Source organism: Pan troglodytes, chromosome 6, assembly GCF_028858775.2.
Source record: "Pan troglodytes isolate AG18354 chromosome 6, NHGRI_mPanTro3-v2.0_pri, whole genome shotgun sequence".
Taxonomy (NCBI): domain Eukaryota; kingdom Metazoa; phylum Chordata; class Mammalia; order Primates; family Hominidae; genus Pan; species Pan troglodytes.
This window is the reverse complement of record NC_072404.2, coordinates 54151570-54174120: the sequence shown is the minus strand read 5'-3', so window position 1 is coordinate 54174120 and position 22551 is coordinate 54151570. Positions and strand designations below refer to the sequence as shown.

At 38.4% G+C, this 22551-nt stretch overlaps 1 protein-coding gene across 4 annotated transcripts in view; it reads right to left on the bottom strand.

The window, feature by feature from the left end:
* Positions 1–22551, bottom strand: part of ABCA13 (ATP binding cassette subfamily A member 13) — a 477235-nt gene that overhangs the window by 298159 nt on the left and 156525 nt on the right. For all 4 annotated transcript variants that reach the window (XM_009442731.5, XM_016957445.4, XM_009442734.5 and 1 more), the window contains exons 28-29: positions 14264–14377; positions 11347–11437 (exon numbers count right to left, since the gene is read on the bottom strand). In XM_009442731.5, coding sequence (XP_009441006.5) covers positions 11347–11437; positions 14264–14377 — 205 coding nt within the window. The remainder of the gene's footprint in view (positions 1–11346; positions 11438–14263; positions 14378–22551) is intronic.

The following is a 22551-nucleotide window of genomic DNA, read 5'->3' as shown; positions in this document are numbered from 1 at the left end:
GGGGGCCATCCCTGAATAAGAAATTACATGAAGATGCATCTCCATCATCCTGAGGTCTGTAGAAAAATCAGTTGACATGTCCTGGCCTCAACTTCTTCCCTGGTAAGGAAAGATTAGTTTCCATCTGCCAACTTCAGATGGATGAGAACATGTAAGCTGCCAAACAACATCAAGAAGTGTCGGGCTCCTTCTGCCCTTCATCCCCTCAACCTACATTGCACAGTTTCTCAAAGAAAAGACTGTTATTCATTATGTTGTAACTGCTGTTATTATGTTCCAGTAATTTGCCGATCTCAGGCCAAGACATGAGTGTAAGGACTTGGGAAGGCTGGATTTCTGATAATTAAGCTTTTGCTAAATATCTACAATCATAGTGAAGTGTCACTGTGTGAGTGTCAGTCTTGTGCCAGGTACAATTCTGGGCACTTGTGTATTGTCTCACTGAATCCTTTTATCCATAGGGAATTGCTAGTGGCATGTTCATTTTAAAGTATAGGAATTAAGACACAAAGAGTATAAGCAACCAGTAAGTTTCAAAACCATGATTCAAACACATGCCATCTAGCTTTGGGGTCCACCTTCTTACAAATACACCAGGCTGCATTTATATTGAGTGGAACCATATGAAACTTCTGCTTACTGTGTGTTAAAAATATTCAAACATCAGGAATCCCAGACAGCCCTGCTTAACACATAGTAGAAGAATTACATGATCTGGAATTCAAAGAATTGGGTTCTTGATTCCACCAAATATTGTAGGGCCCTGAAAGAGCCAGTCTCTAAGCCTGAGATTTATCATCTATATTTTAGAAAGAATGAAAATCTTGGTACTGTTTTCCAGAGAGAAATAAAAGATATAAAAAAGGCATCAAGTCATTTAGTAAATAAGATCAATTAACTATTGCCATCAGAGCTCACACACACATCTCATAGAAATCCTCCTGTAATTCCCAATTTGGTAGAGCCTGAAGGGCCTGGTTAAGTTAAGACCGTCAAACTGAATTCATAGAAGAATAAAACACGCTCATTGGAAAAATCAGTGAGAAGAAAATAGCTCAAGCCAGAGTTCTCAAATGGTGTCAATAGCAGAAACATGTAATTGCACAGCAGTTTTCATTTCTCATTTAGTTTTATAGTCAACACTTTCTAAGGTTTAAGGCAGAAAAAGACCTTTGGCTGTTTGGATGACACAATCAAAGAGGAGCTAGAAGGATCCACAGCGTCGAGTTTTCTGCTTCAGAGTGTCATGAGTCCCCGGAGTCCCCCGACTGGGACACAGCATCTCAGAGTTCCTTGGAAAAGTTCTGAGCCTCCGAGCCACTGTAAGGCCCACCAGTGAGGCCTTTCCCTCAGCACTGACGTGGAAGGATTAGAGGGTGGCTAGCAGTCTGGTCCAGCCCACCTCACTCAACAAGAGGTCATGTGGCTTGGTTTAAAGAATTTATCTTGGCATGGTGCTCATTTGGCCTGGAGATAGGGACACAGGATCTCCACCGTCTACTGGGCCTTGTGGACTATGGGTCAGATGGAGTTGGGTGCCTGCTCACCCCCACTTAGTGGGCATCTGAGGCTGAATAATCCTCGCCCTCTTTATGGAGGGGAAATGATAATCATCTGCTCAATGGTCTTTTTCCAAAGATGAAGTAGAATAATGTGTAACATGCTTGACACTGTGTCTGGCACATAGACAGCACTCAATAACTATTTCCTAGTATAACGGTTATTAATACACTATATAAAATTGTTTCCAGTAGAGGAGGAGACAAACTCCACTGCCTTTATCTTGCTTTAAGACTCCAATAACAGTTCAGGTAGCACAGCACAAAGCAATGTCCTGTGTGGCAGGGGAATTTCCAGATTTCCAGCCCCACCTCCACCTAACCAAAATGAAACACTCAGCATCCCAATTTATCTGCTGTGGGAACACAGAGGGCCGGGGCTGGACAGCTGGCCTGGACTGGCTGATGCGCAGCCAGTGCTGACACCAGTAGTTCTTAACATTTCTTGTCCGTTTTCTCTATCTATTTCCTTCTTTAAGATGGCACCAAATCTCTGAACCAGCCCTTGGCTGGTGACTCCAGCATACTGTGCTGACGGTGCCTTGTTGCATTGCACTTCTCAAACTACTCCACCCAGGGAGGAGGGTGGATACAAGGGTGTGCAAGAAGAAGACAGGATCCTGGATGAGCCTTGAGAAGGTGAAAATTCCGTGAAATAACTGATTTTTGTGTGTGAAAATATTATATTGTACTAGTCTACTCATTTGTTTTAGTATATAAAATTATGTCTCATTTTCCCCAAAATGTTGCTGCAAAAGTGATTCCTTTGGACATTTCATCATGTTTATTCCATGATTTTCCATGGGCCCTGGAACACCGCCTAGTACCTGCTAGAAATATTGAGGTATCAGGTTCTGGAGACAGCAGTGCTGTGAAATGCTACTGTAATGACTGGTACATATGGGGTATGCAATGGCTGTGATGAAAACTCCCTTGAGGGTTCTTCTGATTTCTAAATAGTGTGGGTATGAGGCTAAACTTGGATATTCTTATGGGCAATTATAGCCATGGGAGGCATCAAAAAGCAAGACCCACTAAATACATGTGCTGGGGTAACCTGGTTTGGGAACATAGAAGTAGCATTGACCCCTGCTGTCACTGCTCCAGGAGTGCAGGTCACTGGTGCTTCAAAGCTGACAAGACATGGCTTTGCTCCCATGGCAACTGCACTATTTATCTTGTTTTACATTAGATAGTTATTTAATCTGTAAAAGTTTCACTTTCTTCATCTGTAGCATAAGAAAAGCAAAATTACCCATGAAATTGCTGTGAAAAGTAAATGTAGTTGAAGTTTATATATACACTATAAACTGATTTACAGTAAGTGCTAACTATTATCATGTAACAGCTATAAGGAGAGAGCGAGGCCCCAACTGAATATCTTTAATTAACTTTTCTGCATGAAAGTAAGCATAACAACTAGAAAATAGAAAACCAAAAAGTATATTGTGCATTGTGGGGGGCTTTTTTTTTTAATGGAGAAGTGGAGATTGTTAAATTTCTCAGTGTAGGGCAAACTGGAGACATTTTTCTACTGTATCTGTGTGTTGCTGACCATTTGTTATTTGGAATAGGCTGCACTATAAGCTTGCCTAGCAAGCGTGGTTAGACAATTTAACTGCATAAAACAGGAGATGTTAAACACAGTGAAGAGTGACTTGGTCTCACTATAGTGTGACTTTCATTATCTTCCAGTAGCAGAATTGAAACTGCTTTGGAGAAGGCTTTAAGCTTTCTTATCATGCATATAATTGGGAGACATAGGTACATCTTACAGCCATGCATCACTTAATCATGAGGATGCATTCTGAGAAATGCGTCATAAAAAGGCAGCATTAGGCAATTTCATCGTGTGTGAACATCACAGAGTGGACTTACACAATCCTAGATGGTACAGCCTACTGCACACCTAGCTGTATAGCATAGCCTATTGCTCCTAGGCTACAAACCTGCATAGAATGTTATTGTACTGAATGCTGTAGGCAATTGTAACACGATGGTAAGGATTTGTTTATCTAAACATATCTAAACATAGAAAAGGTATAATAAAAATATGATATGAAAGATTTTATATGGTATTAAATGATACACTTAGATTGAGTACTCACCAATAAAGCTTGCAGGCTGGAAGTTGCTCTGATGAGGCAGTGAGCAGTGAGTGAATGTGAAGGCCTAGGACATTACCGTACACTTTATAAACTTTATACACTTTATAAACACTGTATACTTAAGCTACACTAAATTTAGTTTTCAAATTTTTCTTCAAAAATAAGTTAACCTTACATTACTATAACTTTATACTTTATAAACTTTTTAATTTTTTGACTTTTTGACCCTTTTGTAATCATACTTAGCTTAAAATACAAAACACATTGTACAGCTGTACAAAAATATTTTCTTTACATCCTTATTCTATGAGCTAGCTTGTTTTTATTTTTAGGTTTTTTCTTTCTTTTTAAATTTTTTTGTTAAAAACTAACTCACAAAACCACACATTAGCCTAGGCCTACACAGGGTCATTATCATCAATATCACTTTTTTCCACCTCCACCTCTTGTCCCACTGGAAGGAGGTCTTCAGGGCACTAACACACGCAGAGCTGTCATCTCCTGTGCTAGCAATGGATTTTTCTGGATACCTCCTGAGGGACCTACTTGAGGCTGCTTTACACTTAACTCATAAATATATATATGAAGTACACTCCGAATTGAATTAAACACATACACCAATAATAACAGTAGTTTATCATGATGATCAAGTATTACGTGCTGTACATAATTGTGTGTGCTAGACTTTTATATGACTGGCAGTGCAGTAGGTTTGTTTACACCAACATCCCCACAAACAAGTGAGTAATGTGTTGTTCTACAATGTGCTGACAGCTACAAAGTCACTAGGCAGTAGGAATTTTCAGCTCATTATGACCTTATAGGAACATCATCATGTATGCAGATCAATGTTGACTAAAATGTTATTATGTGGCATTAACTACAACTTAGAAAAGCAGCTCCACACAAAAACTCTTAGGTCTTAGGACACTGGGCAGATCTCCCTCCTCTGGGAGGAAAGAAGCAATATCTTTGTTGGGTAATAGTTCCTGCACAATGGACTAGATATAATAAAAATAAAATGTGGTCTAGTATTAGCTGCATGTTCCATCACTTTGGAGACCTTGAGTACGCTCCCCAACCTAAATGATGAGGGCACTGCTATGAGAGAAAGATGGATTGCAGAGGACAGGACACGAATGGGCAAAGCCTCTGGTAAGAGTCCTAGAATCACAGCTCTTATTGGGTTGCTTCATCTCACAATATATAGGAAAAATGAGCCAAGAAAAACACATAGGGCCCATGTGAAACCCTATGTGGTAAAGAAACACAGGCTACTTTAAGTCTGAAAGGGCAAAAACAATACTGAGGTTCACATATAGGTGGATATAAAACAACATAGTATAAAATTCTACACTAATGTGGGGCCAAGCTCCAGATAATAATACAAGTTAACGATTGTTCACCATTCAGTGTATATACCTGAGGACCCCAGACATGGCAGGCATCAGCCAAAACAGACCAGAGGATTTCACATTCCAACGTGTCTCCTCCTGAAATTTGTTTTCAAGAAGTGACTCCATCTTATTGCTCTAAATGAGAGTTTCTCAACCTAGGCCCTACAGACACTTTGGGCGCATAATTCCTTGCTGTGGAGGGCTGTTCCGTGCAGTGTAGGATGTTTAGCAGTACCCCTAGCCTCTACCTGTTAGGTGGCAGTAGCTGTGACCAGCTGTGACAACCAAAAATATCTCCAGACATAACCACACATCCCTTGGAGGACAAAATCATCCTCAGTTGAGAACTACTGATATGAACTGAGTCACAATAACTTCTACTCACCAAATCACTTTCAGTCTGGTTTTAATGCTTCACACATAATATCACCAAACATTTAAGTGAACCCTTCAACATGAAAGAGAGAACTCAAAATAAACAAATAGAAAACAGTAATAGTAATTTTAAAATAAACTAAAGTTAAAGTATTATTATTTTTATAGAGAGGTAAAAATATCAAAGAAATGATGACATGAGAACTCCCCTTAATTGAAGAGCTGTCGTCTTCAGATTGAAAGGTCATATTGAGGAAACCCCACTTAGAGTTATGGAGGACAATGTGGGGCAGATGAAGTTTCCTTCCAAGAACAACCAGAAAATATGAATGGTCTTTAAAAAATCTATATAAAGACTTTAGTTTAAAAGTTTAAAAAAGTCTACACATTGGGTACAGTGTACACTGCTCAGGTGATGGTTGCGCTAAAATCTCAGAAAGCACCACTAAAGAACTTATCCATGTAACCAACCACCACCTGCTCCCCAAAACCCTATTGAAATTTAAAAAAAAAAAAAAGAAAATCTATATAAAGACTTTAAAGAGCTACCAAGGCAGCAAAAGCTCAAAGGTCAGAGAGGCAAGAGAAAAGAGAATCTTGGGAAGCCTGGTATTTGATCCTGCCAAAAACTGAGAGGCTGAGTCTCCAGTGGTCCACGGGACTTTGAGCTCTGGATCTACATGGGCCCTAATCGATATCAGCTTTATAGGTGAGATCCCCACCCCACCCAAATAGGGCATCTATCCAGGAGTACAGGAAACTGGAAATTTCCCTACTAAGGCTGAAGTCTACCTCCATCAATCCACTCCATCCCCAACTGGATTAGGAAAAGGTGGCCCTGCCCTAGCTCTCTGCCACAAGCAGGAAAATAACATTATCTAGAGGAATATAGCACTATCAGGAGACTCAAATTTATTTCTACAATTTTCCATTTATAATGTCTGGTTTCAATTTTTTTAATCCTTAATATTCCTGGAGACAAGACAAGAAAAATAACCAAAAAAAAAAGCAAGAGAAAAATAGACTAAAAAAATACCCACAAAAGACAAGTATTAAAGCTCACAAACATGCACTTCCAAAATATGAGTATTGTGTCCAAAATTAGATGAAAATAGACTTTCACCAGAGAGCTAAAAACTATTTTAAAATAAGAAAATTTAAATTTTAAGCGGAAAATGCAACAACTGAAATGAAGAACTTCATTGGTATGTTTAATAGCAGATTAGACCCAGCTGAAGAGAGAATTTGTCGATTAAAAAACTAGTAAGAAAAGAAATCACAAACTGAAGTATAAAGAGAAAATAGGTTGGATTATATAGAAAAGGAAATAAGAAACATTGAACACTGTGAAAAGTTTTCATCATGTTTAGATAGAGTTGCAGAGGAAAGCAGAGAGAGAAGTGATCAGAAGCAATGCTTCAAAAGATAGTAGCCAAGACTTTCCCCAAATATAAGATATTTGGCCACTGATTCAAGAAATGCTACAGAGCCAAAAGAGGATTCTCATAAGAAACCATACCTAAGTAAGTCACAGAAAAACTTCTGGAAAGAAATAAAGAAGTAAAAGAAGCGGGAGAGGCTGGAAGATAATTTAAATACAAACAAAGGAAAATATAAATATCTCAAACAAGTCCTCAATAGAAAATACAATACAACCTTAAAGTATATAAAGCCTAAGTGGACAGAACCTCAAGGAGAAACAGGCAATCCCACAATCATAACGAGAAATGTAAACACACACCTCTTAAGAGCTGATGGAACAAGGAGACAGTGAGGATGCTCAAGACGGCACCCAACAATGCAGGAACCAAAACTGACCCTGTGTGCAAGGATTGAGTGAGTCTCCATAAATGTTAAGCAAATGAAATCATATTAGCGAAGTACATTATCTTACCACTGTGAAGTAAAGCTGGAAGTCATTAACCCAAAGATAAATAAATAATGCCAAATATTTAGAAATTAAGCTATAGTCTTTCAAGTAACCTAAAGGTGAAAAAAAAAGGAAATTACACCACATGTTTAAAATATGCTTAATTGAATGAGAGTGAAAATACAAGATATCAAAACTAGTGAGATGCAGTTAAGGTAATGCCAGAGGGAAGTGTCTAGTGATGAGTGTATACACATATATATATATATATATATATCAGAAAGATATATATATATATATATCAGAAAGATATATATATATTTATATCAGAAAGATATATATATATCAGAAAGATATATATATCAGAAAGATATATATATCAGAAAGATATATATATAGATATCAGAAAGATATATATATCAGAAAGATATATATATATCAGAAAGATATATATATATCAGAAAGATATATATATCAGAAAGGTATATATATATCAGAAAGATATATATATCAGAAAAATATATATATCAGAAAGATATATATATCAGAAAGATATATATATAAGAAAGATATATATATAAGAAAGATATATATATAAGAAAGATATATATATATCAGAAAGATATATATATATAGATCAAAAAGATATATATATATATCAGAAAGATATATATATATATCAGAAAAGAAGACAAGGTGGACATGAATAATTTAAGTATTCATCTCAAGAAGTTACCAAACACACACACATACACACACACAGGGCAAAAGGATAAAACCAATAGAGAGCAGAAATCAATGAAATCAAATGAAATATAAGGCCATAAACGGTGGGTTTTTTTAAGACTAATAAAAATTGATAACCCTCTGACAAGACTGATTAAAAGCAAAAAGGAGAGAGAAAGAAGAGATGCAAAATTATTGGTAATGAAATAGGGGATATTTCCACATATCATTCAGATGTAATTTTACTTTACTGAGTAAAATCACTCAGGAATTTTTTCTCTCATTCTCTTTTTCAAGACGACACTGATTAATATGAACCCACAAAACAAGACAACAAAACAAAAATGAGGACTTAGAGCCCAGGAATCATGGTATCCACCTCAGGAGAGCAGAGCAGAGAATTCCTAGGAAAGCAGCTGGGTGCTGGCAGGAGCGGCTAGCCTGCCCAGGTGGAGCATGGTAGGGAGTCTGGGTGGCGTCTGCACAGACAAAATGACTCAACATAAAGGTGATGTGTTGGCACACAGAGCTGGGAGCAATGGAGAACAGGTGTTTCATGTAGTAGCAAGAGAGCATGAAACTCTAGGAAAAGGGAAACATGGTAAATAAGGGAATGTCATTATAATGCATAGCCTGACTCTGCACTGAACAACATTTATCTCCTCATACTGTTTTATAACAACTAAAATGGTCATATTACCATAGTGGGAGCAACTGATCAGGGAAATGATGTAGTACAAAACTAAATCTGCATCTTTCAGAACAAGAAATCAATTGATAATTCCTGTAACAAATAAATCAAGAAATACTGCCGTAGGTGTATCAGTTAGAAATATAAGGACCGATCCCAAAGAAATTCCTAAGTAATTTTAAATTCATACTATGGAGTGAAATGGAAGGCAGAGCTAGATGAAGGGACTTTTTCTTAGTAACAGTCAATATTTATAGACATGAAAAACTTTTATAATAATCTTAATTTTTGAATAGGAAAACTTATTCAAAAGTAGTGTTGGCTAAGCAGCAATGTGTTGAACAAATGTGGCTCAGGTACGATTCACACTCTAAGACATCTGCATTAACACTAGCACCATGGTAGATGCGAACTCAGGTCTCCTGAGTTCAGGTAACAAAATTCTGTGAACAGTATAATCATTTTTGTGAAAATACATATTCTTATCTTCATATGAGTACATATAAATTCATCTAAAAAAGAACTCCAAGGCTTTTTAAATAGCTATCTGTGGTGATAAGATTATAGGTGGATTTGTTTTCTGGCTTATTTGTATTTTCTAATGTTTCTACAACAGACATATATACTTTTTGTAATAAAGCAAAAAGTTATTTTTTAAAGTTATATAATGAGGCCAGGAGCAGTGGCTCACATCTGTAATCCCAGCACTTTGGGAGGCCGAGGCAGGAGGATCACCTGAGGTCAGGAGTTCGAGCCAACCTGGCCAACTTGGTGAAACCCCATCTCTACTAAAAATATAAAAATTAGCCGGGCATGGCGGTGCGCACCTGTAGCTCCAGCCACTCAGGAGGGTGGGGCAGGAGAATTGCTTGAACCGAGAAGTCGCAGGTTGCAGTGAGCTGAGATTGCACCATTGCACTACAGCCTGGATGACAAGAGCAAAACTCTTGTCTAAAAAAAATAAAAATAAAATAAAAGTTATATAATGAATAAAAATGACAGCATGATTGGGCAAATATTCCCAAAAGTTGCATCAGTATATCTTCAAATAGTCACCTCAGTTTCCAGGTACTGTTTATAGGATGAAGAAAAGTGAGTATGACCTAGGTATAAATTTTAAAAGGGTGCATGCAGTAAGGTGAGTTCACTTGTTAGCATAGTTACAAAAGGAGATTTGCATCTGGTCAGTGATCAATCCCCCACCGCCACCCCATCCGTGAACACCTGACCCCACTCTGTGCCTGCTCCCGGAGGGCTGTACAGGGTCGGATGGAAAATAACCAACATTCACCTGGATGATATGGTCTTCAATCTCTAGCGTCAGGCGGAAGCAGAAAGAAGAGAGGATCACACCTCATGGATCTCAAAATTCCATGTGAATCTCATATTCTGTGTCCCAACACACTTGTAGGAAAAGTTCTAAATTTCTGGAGAACTTTCTCTTAATTTTACAATAGAAGTTTACATGTGGGAAAACCTATTCAAATGTACTGTTGGCTAAGCAGCAACATGTTGAACAAATGTGGCTCAGGTACGATTCACACTCTAAGACATCTGCATTAACACTAGCACCATGGTAGACGCAAACTCAGGAGACATCTGCGTTCCACACAGGAAATCTCTCAGACCCATGTCAGTCCTTGGTTCCAGCAACAGAAGATGGGGACACTATTATTATAAACTTTCCAGTGCTACTTCTTCTTTTAAAGGTGTTTTAATTAATTGAAAAAAATATGTAACGCATTTAAAATACGAAACATTTTAAAATATGATTAACCTTTCTGAAGTAAAATATTAAGTATTGCATTCACCAGAAATTTTTTTAAAGGGAAGTACTATATTACGCCGAATAAAATGTCTTGCCTTCCTCTAACTTTCATATGTAAGGCAGATCCGAAACCCTTTCCCATGTACAAGCAGAGTGTGAGAGAGCCAGGGACCTGGAACAGCCTGACACCTGTCCTCCCTCTGACTCCAGGTCCCCACCAACTGGGTTAGGCTCCTGAGAGCTTCTCTGGCAGGGCCCTGATCGCTGATTTTGCCACAGTGTTGCAGTTTCTAAGCATGGTCATCTTCTTCTCTGTACTGCATGGTGGAACAGGAATATTTTATGCCCCTCTATGGATTATTTCATGGAACTGGCTCTCCTCGTGTGTCCAGCAAATGTTTGTTAAACACCTAAATGAATTCACAGATACATCAATTGCAGAGGTACAATAAATGTTTACTGATAGGTAATGTTTTTATCTGAGCTTCCCATTTTCAAATCTATGCAATGGCTTTCAAGTTACTTTTAACTCAATAATAATAATAATTTCTTTTATAAACTTGTTTTGTAATTCACAATTCTTGTGTTTGAATCAGAAAACTTCCTTTTTAACTAGGTTCTTTACTAGTTAAGTCCTGAATCAGTGAATCGAAAAAACTTCAGGTATGAAACAAACTTTGGGGAGTATTTAGTTCAAGCCCTTCAGGATCTAGATAAGAAAATAGAAACTGAGAGAGGAAAAGTGACTTGCTGGAAGTCACCTAGCAATGTCATGGCCCAAGGGGGAGGACCCACCCAAGTGGCAGAGCCATATGGGCAGAAGAACACTACCATGCCCATCAGCACACTTACCATATGTCTGGAGTTTTTCAGTAAGTTTGTCTACATCAATGTGCAACTGGTTTTCTACAAAGTTTCTTACAAATTTGTTTCTCAGGGCCTCCTAAAGAAAAATAATATAGCTTAACAAAAATAATTGCATTATTTCGTATTATTGAATAATACTTATTAGACTTATTCAAAGTTTCATTACAAAGGAACAAGGCACATAAACTGAATCCACTTAAAAGAAGTTTTAAAACACCACAATAAATAACAGGATAACATCTTATTAGAAGCTTACCTTGAAAAACAAAATCAACAATTATGAAAATTTATGTTGTAGTTGTAATTATGTATTAATACTAAAAACAAAGAATGAATTAAGTGGTTTGTTTTCGGCAAAATTTTCAAACGAACCTATATAATGAACCTTTCTATAAGATTCCTTTCCTTTGCATGGCCTTTCCCAGAGGCCAGTTGTAAACAGAGGGTCATTGTTATGAAAACTCTGAAGGAGGATTTCAGAATTTCCCAAACCCTCTCTCAATGTTTGGCTATTCATCTTCGGAAGCATCTTTCATTGCTTCATCTGTACCATTCTTCTTTCATTACTATCGATGGTTGTGACTTCGCCTCATTTTTCAATGATTGGAGACAAATTGTTTACTGTGGAGAGTTCTCCAAGATTTTTTCATCAACTTCATGACATCTTGCCCCTTTATTTTGCCATTGATATCCATGTACTTGCATCGCGCTGCCTGACACTTACAACATACAACAACCAACAAGAAGCTGAGAGGGAAAGATACTGATGTATCCAGGCTCTGCCTCAGGATCAATGACTGGGAATTAATTTTGGAATTTGCCAATTTCTTGGAGAATATTTGTACACTATCCAGATTTTGGTCCAGCACATAACCTAATATCACAAGAGGTCCATATAGGAATTCTCAAGTAATATGTACCCTTTGTAATTAGCTCTTTTATTTCTCACATTCACCTTATTACATGTGATAGTTTTAACTAATCTTGTCTAAGGATGACAAGGTTTTATTATGAAAGTTTGGTGTTTGCTTTTCTTTTTTGGAATCTTATTTATCTTCCTTCACTGGGCATTCGCTATTTGCCAGTCAATGTGCAGGGTAGTTATTATGCATCATGTCATTTAATCTCAACAACATCCCCACGAGGGTACCGTTGTCTTTTACTGATGGAACAGGGAAGCAGAGCAAAGTTAGGGCTTTCCTCAGAGACTCTAACCACTCCATCTAGTGGCAGAACCAGGCCTGCAACATACACATCGACTACTACAAACCCAAGGCACTGCGAGTTCCCTTGAGCATGATCCCAAAGCTAAGAAATAGAGGAACAATTTACGCCGTCTTATCCTATGGAAGATAAGTTCTTCAACTGGTTGAACATGTGACTGATTTCTGACATGGCTACTTAGTAAGCAGTACTCAGGTACACCATAGACTTCACAAGGAGCTGCCCGATTTTTGAGGCCGAGTTAGGCACTGTTTTATGTTCTCCTAGATATTTGTACATTCTCGACTTGGTGCTTATAATATTGCATGAGATTATATATAGTTGCAGCAGAGACCTTATCTAGTCTAAAATACTATCTGTCCCATTAACTGCAAAGGTTTGCTGATGTCTGTATTAACAAATTAATCCATACACAAACAAATTAAAGAAGATTACAATACTAGCTAATACATATGGCCATGGTCGCTGTGAGAATGAACATCGCAGACCTCCAACTGCAGGAAACGGAAATGGCAGGGCCCACTGCTGCACTCTGAATCCATGGCACTTTGCCCTGAGGCCACGCCTCCCATGGGCTGTCTCTCACCAATGACCACCACATCAGGCCCACTCCCAGGAGACACAGGACTCCACTGACATGGGACCCCTACCTTGATAACTGACTTTAGCTCTGTGACTCCCTCTCGGCCTTATCTGATTTCCATTAAATTGCAGGGCCCACCAGGATGCTTCCACCCGACCCTCTCCCTCTCTCGTTTCCTCAGGGTCAGACTTGCATCACCACTGACAACCTTGCTTCCAACCTGTCTAGCTTCCTCTTCCTTTCCTCAGCAGCTATTTCCCAAAATAAAATTATTGCACATGTAATCCTGTCTTGGCATCTGCTTCTTGGAAAACTCAGACTCACACAGTAGCATTTTCTCTGTGTCAAAACCTATTCCAAGGGCTCCATGTATCCTGACCCATTTATACCTCATAACTACTATCGCTTCTTCATTTCTCAGGGAAGAAACTCAAGGTACAGAGAACTTCAGTGACTAGCCCAAGATCACACAACTGGTGGCAGGGGTTGAGTCGGGAATCAAACTCAAAGGATTCTAGCTCCTGAGTCCATACTCTGAACTACTTACCTGGTGGTTAATAAAAAAACTAAACATGAATTAAAATGCAGGCATATTTTCTCATCCTATCAGAGTTAAGGTAAGTTGAAGCTACACAAATGCCCAAAAAATTATTAGGTGATCTACCTGAATTAAAGTTTTACATTAATGATTGTCAGGCTCTAAGGGAGGTAGGCCATTCTAAACTGTAAGTTGTTCCTTTTAAAAATATTATCAATACAGAATATGCAGAAATGATCATTGATTGTTGAATAGACCTATAATTCAAAAATATGCAAACAATCTAAAAAGCATTAAGCTTAATAAAGAATTTAAAGAAAAGGTTACTATTAACAAATTATTAATCATTCTCACAACGATACCATTTTGCATGGGTAAAATACTGAAAATTCACAAAAAGTTTTCACACATCTCTAGTTTTATGTCAATTATATGAGTCAACTAGAACCACTATGCCTGATGTGACTCTGTAGAATCTTCTACAGGGCAGCCCTGATGTCTCGGACATGCCCTAGCAGTAGCTCCCCATCCCTCGGTGGCAAAGACCAACCACTCACCTGTAGCTGGTTGAACATCTGGCCACTTCCACTTCTCTGGAAAAGGCTGGACATTTCCAGCAGTGTTTCTGATAAAGTTTTTAGTTTGTCCACAATATAAAAGGTGTAATTAGCCTGCAAAATGAAGCATATTTGGATATGTCTCTTATTCAGCTGTTATATTAAGATAAACCTTCCAACAAGGACTGTATATGATGTGGCCACCAGAGCAAAGATCTGCCTGCAGGCCAGCTAATGCCTTCCTCAATAACAGGAAAAGTTCCAATGCTCTCACGTCACAGGTGAGTCCTCTGAGACCTCTCTCCTTGACTCTGTCCATCCAGGGGCTACCTGCCTGTTCACCACTGTCTCGCCAGTGTTAGAGTCACTGCTGGGTACAGCATATGTCCCCAGTATATACTGACCAAATTAATCAATGCTTCCCCACATTTCTTCCTCAAAGATACATTCTCAACTAATACTTACTTGTTTTATGGTACCCAACACTATTGAGGATAGAATAAAATTGGTATATTTTTTCATTTATTGCTACTAGCAGAGTACACTGGCATAAGACTTTTATAAAATAATTTGGTATCAGAAAAATACAGTCACTGATCCATAAAAAATGCACATGCTTTACTCTCTCAAGATAAAAGGCTTCTATCCTAAGGAAATAGTTTAAATAAAATATAAAGTTATTTCCATGAAGATGTCTATTGCAATATTATTACATTTAATACTGAAAATAGTCTAAATGCCAAAGGGACAATGTTTAAGGAGGGTTTGAGAGTCTAACCACATCTCCCTAGGGTCACTAGGAGACCCTCACAATGGCACAGGAGCTGAAAAGCAGCCAGCAAAGCAAACAGAGGAAAACCTTGAACTCTCAGCTTCAGCCTTCAATAAAAATAGGGATAGAGGCCGGGCTTGGTGGCTCACGCCTGTAATCCCAGCACTTTGGGAGGCCAAGGCGGGTGGCTCATGAGGTCAGCAGATCGAGACCATCCTGGCTAACACAGTGAAACCCCATCTCTACTAAAAAATACAAAAAATTAGCTGGGCACGGTGGCAGGCACCTGTAATCCCAGCTACTCGGGAGGCTGAGGCAGGAGAATGGCGTGAACCCAGGAAGTGGAGCTTGCAGTGAGCCAAGATCGTGCCACTGCACTCCAGCCTGGGCGACAGAGCAAGACTCTGTCTCAAAAAAAAAAAAAAAAAAAGGGATAGAGATTCTTGTAAGTATTAAGACAAATTAGTATTCCAATACCTTGGCACCAGGCCTGGCACATAGCAAATACTCAGTAAACACCAGTTATACTAACCAAAAATGCATACAGATATGCAAAGGTTGAATAACATTATTAATGCAACATATGTAGAAGAGCTGTAAAATCTTTAAAAACTGCAAATAGAGAATACACACACACACACACACACACACATTAAAATCCCCAGCCAAAATACCTCACATTTCTAACATTCTAGTAACAGAAGGCAGCCTAGCTGGGCTGCCTCTCTGGAGGGACCAGGAGTCCTTCCAACAAACCAAGCTGCCGCTGCAACACCAAGTGGCGGATCAGCTCGGATGACACTGATAATGAATAGCCAGGCAAATGGTTGTTCTTCCCCTGAAGGTAGAGGAACCACAACAAGCACCCAGGAGACAGAGCAAGGAGTATTTCACAATATCAAGTGACCTGGCCTGGAAACACTGGCTGCCCCACAGCAGGATGGCTCCTGATGCAACAAAGACCTGGGCTCCTAAGAAGTCCCCTTCTTCTCCAACTGCTGGAGGCTCCATCTCCCCAACATGGAGGCAGCTGGACTGGAGAAATCTCATCTGTCCTTTCATACTGCAGCATCAGGGAGTCCCAGATCCATCAGATAAACCAAAATTAAACTCTTATTGGAACCACAGCACACAAAGTGGGCCAAGATCTGTGTGTTAAGCCTAAGTAGAATGACTACCCACAAAAACAAAAGATTTTTACACAGGGCTCAAAGTCTCTTATTATATTGCTTAAAATACCCATGATACAATTGAAAACCACCCATTATAAAAATAACCAAAGAAAAGACAACTAGAATTAAGAAAAGCAATCAATTGATGCCAATATTGAGACACATCAGATATTGGAATAACCTGGCTAGTGTTTTAAAGCACCCATCATTAAAAAAATGCTTCAACAAGCAATTACAAATTGTCTTGAAGCAAACAAAATAGCAGAAAATCTCAATGAATAAAAAGAAGTTATAAAAAAGAACCACATGGATTCTCCAGAAATGGACAATGCAATAACGCAAATACAAGAACTCACTAGATGGTCTCAGTAGAAGAATGGAGATGGCAGAGGAGAGAACCACTGAACCTGACAGCTGATCAATGTGTGGTACCCAATCTGTGCAACAGGGAGAAAGGAGATTGATAGGAAAGTGAACAGAGCCTCAAGTACCTATAGGACAATAATAAAAATTTTGATACTGGTGTCATTAGAGTCTCTGAAAGAGAGGAGAAACTGAGTGGAACTGAAAGAGTATGAGAGGAAACAATGGCTGAAAAACTTCCTAAAATTGTAGAAATACAAAAACCTACAGACTCAGGAAGCTTAGCAAACACTCAATATGATAAACTGAGAGAAATCTACATTAAACCACACCATAATTAAACTTCTAAAATCTGAACACAGTAAAAGCTTTAAAGCAGCCAGAGAACCATAACATGTTACCTCTAGGGAACATCCACTCAAAGGTTAGCAAATCTCTCATCTGAAACCCTGGGAGCCAGAAGAAAGTAGCCTAACATTTATCACGATGTAAGAAAAGAATTGTCATTGTGAATTCTGAATCTAATGTAAATATCTTTTAGGAATGAAGATAAAATAAAGACATTCTCAGATGAAGAAAAACTTTAAAAAATGAAAATATGAAACGGAATCTTGGAGCATTTGGAAGGAAGAAAAAAACAACAGAGCAGAAATGTGGGTGAATACAACAGACCATACTGTTTTCCATGAGTTTTATGAAATGTATTTGATGATTAAAACATAAATCATAACACCTTCTGATAGTCAAGATGATGATATTTAAAAGCAGAGAAGGTAAAGGGACCTAAGTCAAAGTGGATTTCCATACCTGGTTTGAAGTGGTAAAATCTCAATGCCAATGAACTGTGGTAAGCCACGTGTGTATGTCTGTATTGCAATATCTAGAGCCAGACGTTCTTTGTAAGAACATCATGCAAAAAGATACACTCAAAGACAGTATCAATAAATTATTTTTTAGAATGGGTATCCTAAAATCATGTCTTAGGGTGAGGATGCTCAAAAATGTTTAAGTAATCCACAGGAAGGCAAGAAAAGAGAAACAGAAGACACAATAGCCAAAAGCTGGGAACAACCCAGATGTCCCACAAAGTGTAAATGGTTAAAGAAACTGTGGACCATGCATACCAGGGAATGTTATTCAGCAATAAAAATGAATGAACTCCTGATATCTGCACAATATGGATACTACTCTAGGGAATTATGCTAAGTTTAAAAAGTCAATCCCAAATGGTTACATGCTGTATAATTCCATGCATACAACAATCTAGAAATGACAAAATTATAGAAATGAAGACCTGATTGGTGGCTGGCAGGGGTCAGGGACTTGCGGGGGAGTGGTGTAGGAATTAATGGCTGTGGTTATGAAAGGTAAAGCAAGAGACCCTGCTGTGATGTGGTTGTTCTGCTTCAGTGCTGGCGATGAATACACAAACCTACACAGGTGCTAAGCCTACATTAAACTAAATACACACACGCACACACACAGTAAAATGGGAAATTGGAAGACAAGTGAACTGTATCAATGGCAGAATACTGTTTGTGATACTGCATTATAGGTAGTGTCATGAGATGTTACCATTAGGAAACTCAGTGAAGGGTACACCGATCTTTCCGTGTTTTTTCTTACAAATGCATGTAAATCTACAACTGCCTCCAAATTAAAAAGTTAATTTTTAAAAGAACATGGAATTCTAAATGAAGAGGTGCCCACTGACCACAGTTGGGATCATTTGAGCATCAAAAAAAATAAATAAACAAAAACAGCAATGGACTGAAATACATTTACCACGTTTAAATCTATAAATTCATAATCATATTGTTTAATTAATCACCTTCAGAAGATTATAGGGAACTAATGAGGCTCAGAGCTCATAATCCCAACTAAAAGTGTGTCAGGATTCTCAGATATCCTGTGATTAAAGTCTTATTTCCATTTTATTTAATTAGGAGAAATGTCTTGGGCTTTGGTTTCATTTATACACCACCTACTAACTTTTAATTTTAGAAAATGATTTATTCCTCTCTTACTTGCAGTTATTCCTTCTTTAAGATAGAGGAAAATATTAAAATGTGACTAGGTCATAGCACAAGATATTAGCTCTGGGTTTATTTGTTCTGTTGTATTCATTATTTTGTGTTATATCAATTATTTTCTTAGTTATATCACCCTCTTCCCTCCTTATTCAGACCTTTTTCTTATTGCATCAAAGGGGAATGAGGCAGAGGAATTTGAAGATTTGAAAAGGAAACAAGTAGACATATTCAGAGTAGATAAAAGAAAAATATTTCTTTTTCACTTGGCCAAAATCAGGAAGGGAAAAACCCACGGATACAGCATCCCCCGATTCCCCTCAATGCACTTCATACTAATAAGAGCCTGCTTCCTCCCCATCTTGGATAAATGGATGAATGAATGGTTGGGAGGATAGATGAATAAATGGATGAATGTATAGATGGATGGATGGATGTGTCGATGGATGAATAGATAAATGGATGAATGGATTGATGGATGAATGGATAGAAGATGAATGGATGGTTGAATGAATGAATAGATGGATGGATGGATGGACAGATAGATGAATGGATGGATGGATGGATGCATGGACGGATGTGTGGATGGATTTAAATGGATAAATGGATAGATGGATATATGGATGGATGGATAGATGGATGGATGGATGGATGGATGGATGTGTCGATGGATGAATAGATAAATGGATGAATGGATAGATGAATAGATGCATGAATGAATGGATGGATGGATGTGTGGATGGATTTAAATGGATAAATGGATAGATGGATATATGGATGGATGGATGGATGGATGGATGGATGGATGGATGGATGGACAAACAGATGAATGAATAGATGAATAGATGGGTGTGTGGATGGTTGAATAGATAAATGAATGGATGGATAGATAGATTTGGATGGATGGATGGATGGATGGATGGATGGATGGATGGATGGATGTGTGGATGAACTAATGGGTGTATGGGTAGATAGATGGATGGATGAATGGATAGATGAATGGACAGATAGATGTGTGGATGGATGGATGAATGAATACATGGATGAATGGATGGATATGTGAATGGACGAATAGATAAATGGATGAATGGATTGATAGATTAATGGATGGATGGATGGACAGACAGAGAGATAAACAAATAGATGAATGGATGGATGGATGAATGGATGGATGGATAAATAGATCAATGGATGAATAGATAAATGGATGGATGGATGGATGGATAGATGAATGGATACATAGATGGATAGATGGATGGATAGAAGGCTAGATGGATGGATGAATAGATGTGTGGATGAATGAATGGGTGGAGAGATGGGTGGACGAATGGATAGATGAATGAAGAGATAAATGTGTGGATGGATGGATGCATGGATAGATGGATGAATGAATAGATGTGTGGATGAATGAATGGGTGGATGGGTGGATAGACGGGTGGATGAATGCATAGATGAATGGACAGATAGATGTGTGGATGGATGGATGAATGGATGGATGGTTGGATGGACAGATAAATGAATGAATTTATTGATAGATAAATGGATAGATGGATGCATGAGTAGATGGATGGATGGACAGATGGATGGATGTGTGGATGGATGAACAGATAAATGGATGGATGGATGGATGGATGGATGGATGGATGGATGGATGGATGGGAGGAAAAGAGAAAGGCTGGTCTGTTGTCCCTGAAACAAAAGGGACCTGTGCCCTGACCTTCCCATACAGAGGACATGGCTAGACAGGGCATTTAGAGGGCACACAGTCAGCCCCCTAGGATGCTAACACTAAATTCCAGTGCCCTATGTCCTCAATACAGCACACAAATTCAATAGAATATGAAATAACTAGCTTAAAAGACTTCCTGGGATTTTATCTTGTATACACTTTTTGCACTGTACCAAATTCCAAGCCTTCAAAAGGGTTCTACTCTGTCCCCTAGAAGCCCAGTTTCAAATGCAGAAGAAGCATCGTTACTGGTTCTTCAATGTGGACCCCCTGAGTTTATCTACATGTTTACAAAAACAGATGCATATGTTGGTATTCTGTTTTTCTTCACTCATACTATCCACGTTCTTTCTTTGCCTGAAATTCTCTTGAAGATCAGTCTGTATCTGATTCAATTAATTCTGTATTGATGTCCAGTCTCTGTTTCCCATCTCTACTGCTTACAAACAATGGCACAATAAATATCCTTGCTTGCATGTGCGAATAGCTGTCTTTGTAGTATTGATAGATATTCCCAACATGGCCTCAAAGACTTCACACGAATACACTCCCAACAGCAATGCATGAGAGTGACTCTCTCCTAATACCTCCAAACAACAAAATATATTAAATTTTGAGCCTTCACCATTTTGATATGATATCTCATTTGCAGATATCTCATTTTGGGGATTTGCATTTCTCTTACTATTACTTAAGTTTGAGCATCTTTTCATTTGTTTAAAATACATCTTGGGTTTTTGTATTATTTTTTGAACTATATGTTTATAATCTTTCCTCATGTTCTAATGTGCTATTTCACTAATAAATTAATTAAGATTGTATCAAATAGACCACCATTTCCAAGCAGACAGGAAAACGAATGATGGAAAATTGCAGGTATCCAAGGTCAGTAAAAGAGCAACATCTATGCTCATCTGAGGGTTTGGATATTATCTAGTCTCACAGAAAAAGTACATTCACGGTTCTACTGATACTGCTGTCTTAGAGAACTGCTATTTTATAGGAGGTTATATCAAACAAGGCCACTTGTAAAATGTAATTACTTCTACTCTGGGCAACTTTGCTGAGTTTTGATTAAATGTTCCATATTGGCCACTTTCACCCATCTGAGAGCCTCACCGAACCACTGACAACTTGCTTTCCGATAACTGATTTGATGCCTACAGTCAGAAAGTGGATTGCAATGAATTTTGTTCTCTCTGTAGGGCTCCCTGGGAAAGACCTTGACCTGCCTAAAGGTCCCACCAGTGCCCTTCCCCATTGCTCTGCACATGGAAATAGCCCCTCATATGTGCAGAGCCTGTGCACTTCCAGCCCGTACAAGTTTATGTAGACTCCAGGCTTGGGCAGCTTCCACTTCACTCACATTTTTCACCTTTAATAAGTATCATGGAACCAAGAATTTTTATTTCTATGGAAGTTAGTTATCAGGCTTTGTGTCCATTTAATGACAACACTAGCAATAGCCTGTGCTTATTCTTCACTTTGCCTGATATTCCCCTGAAGATCAGTCTATATCTGATTCACCAAATTCTGTGTTGATGGCCAAGCTGTTTCCCATCTCTACTGCTTACAAACAAATAAATATCTTTAAACTGTATTACTTCATTCTCATCCTCCCAAAGGTGAAGGCAGTCAGGATTCTGGGGATGGGTGAAACGCCATGCATTGCTACACAAAGTTATTTTTTAAAATGAGGTAAATTAGGTACCCAGTATCCCAAACTGATGATAGCGAAAGAAGCTTTAGTATACAGGATCCTTATTATTTTATAACTAATACTGTAAATATGGCCAATGAAAATAAATTGGCTGCAGAGTCTGCCAAATTTGGATTCAAGCCATGAGCTTCTGTTTATCATCTAATAAACTTGGGAATATAAACATTCCCAATTCTTACTACTTTTTTAATCTATAAAATGGATTTAACAATGTCTACTCCCTGGGGTTCTTGTGAGAAGTAAATGAGGGAGGACTTGGGAAAGCGTCTGATATGGTTTTGCTGTGTCCCCACCCAAATCTCATCTTGAATTGTACTTCCCATAATCCCCACCCAAATCTCATCTTGAATTGTACTTCCCCTAATCCCCACGTGTCATGAGAGGAACATGGTGGGAGGTAATTAAATAACGGGGGCAGTTTCCCCATGCTATTCTTGTGATAGTGAGTAAGTTCTTACGAAATCTGATGGTTTTATAAGGGGCTTCTCCCTTTGTTCATTTC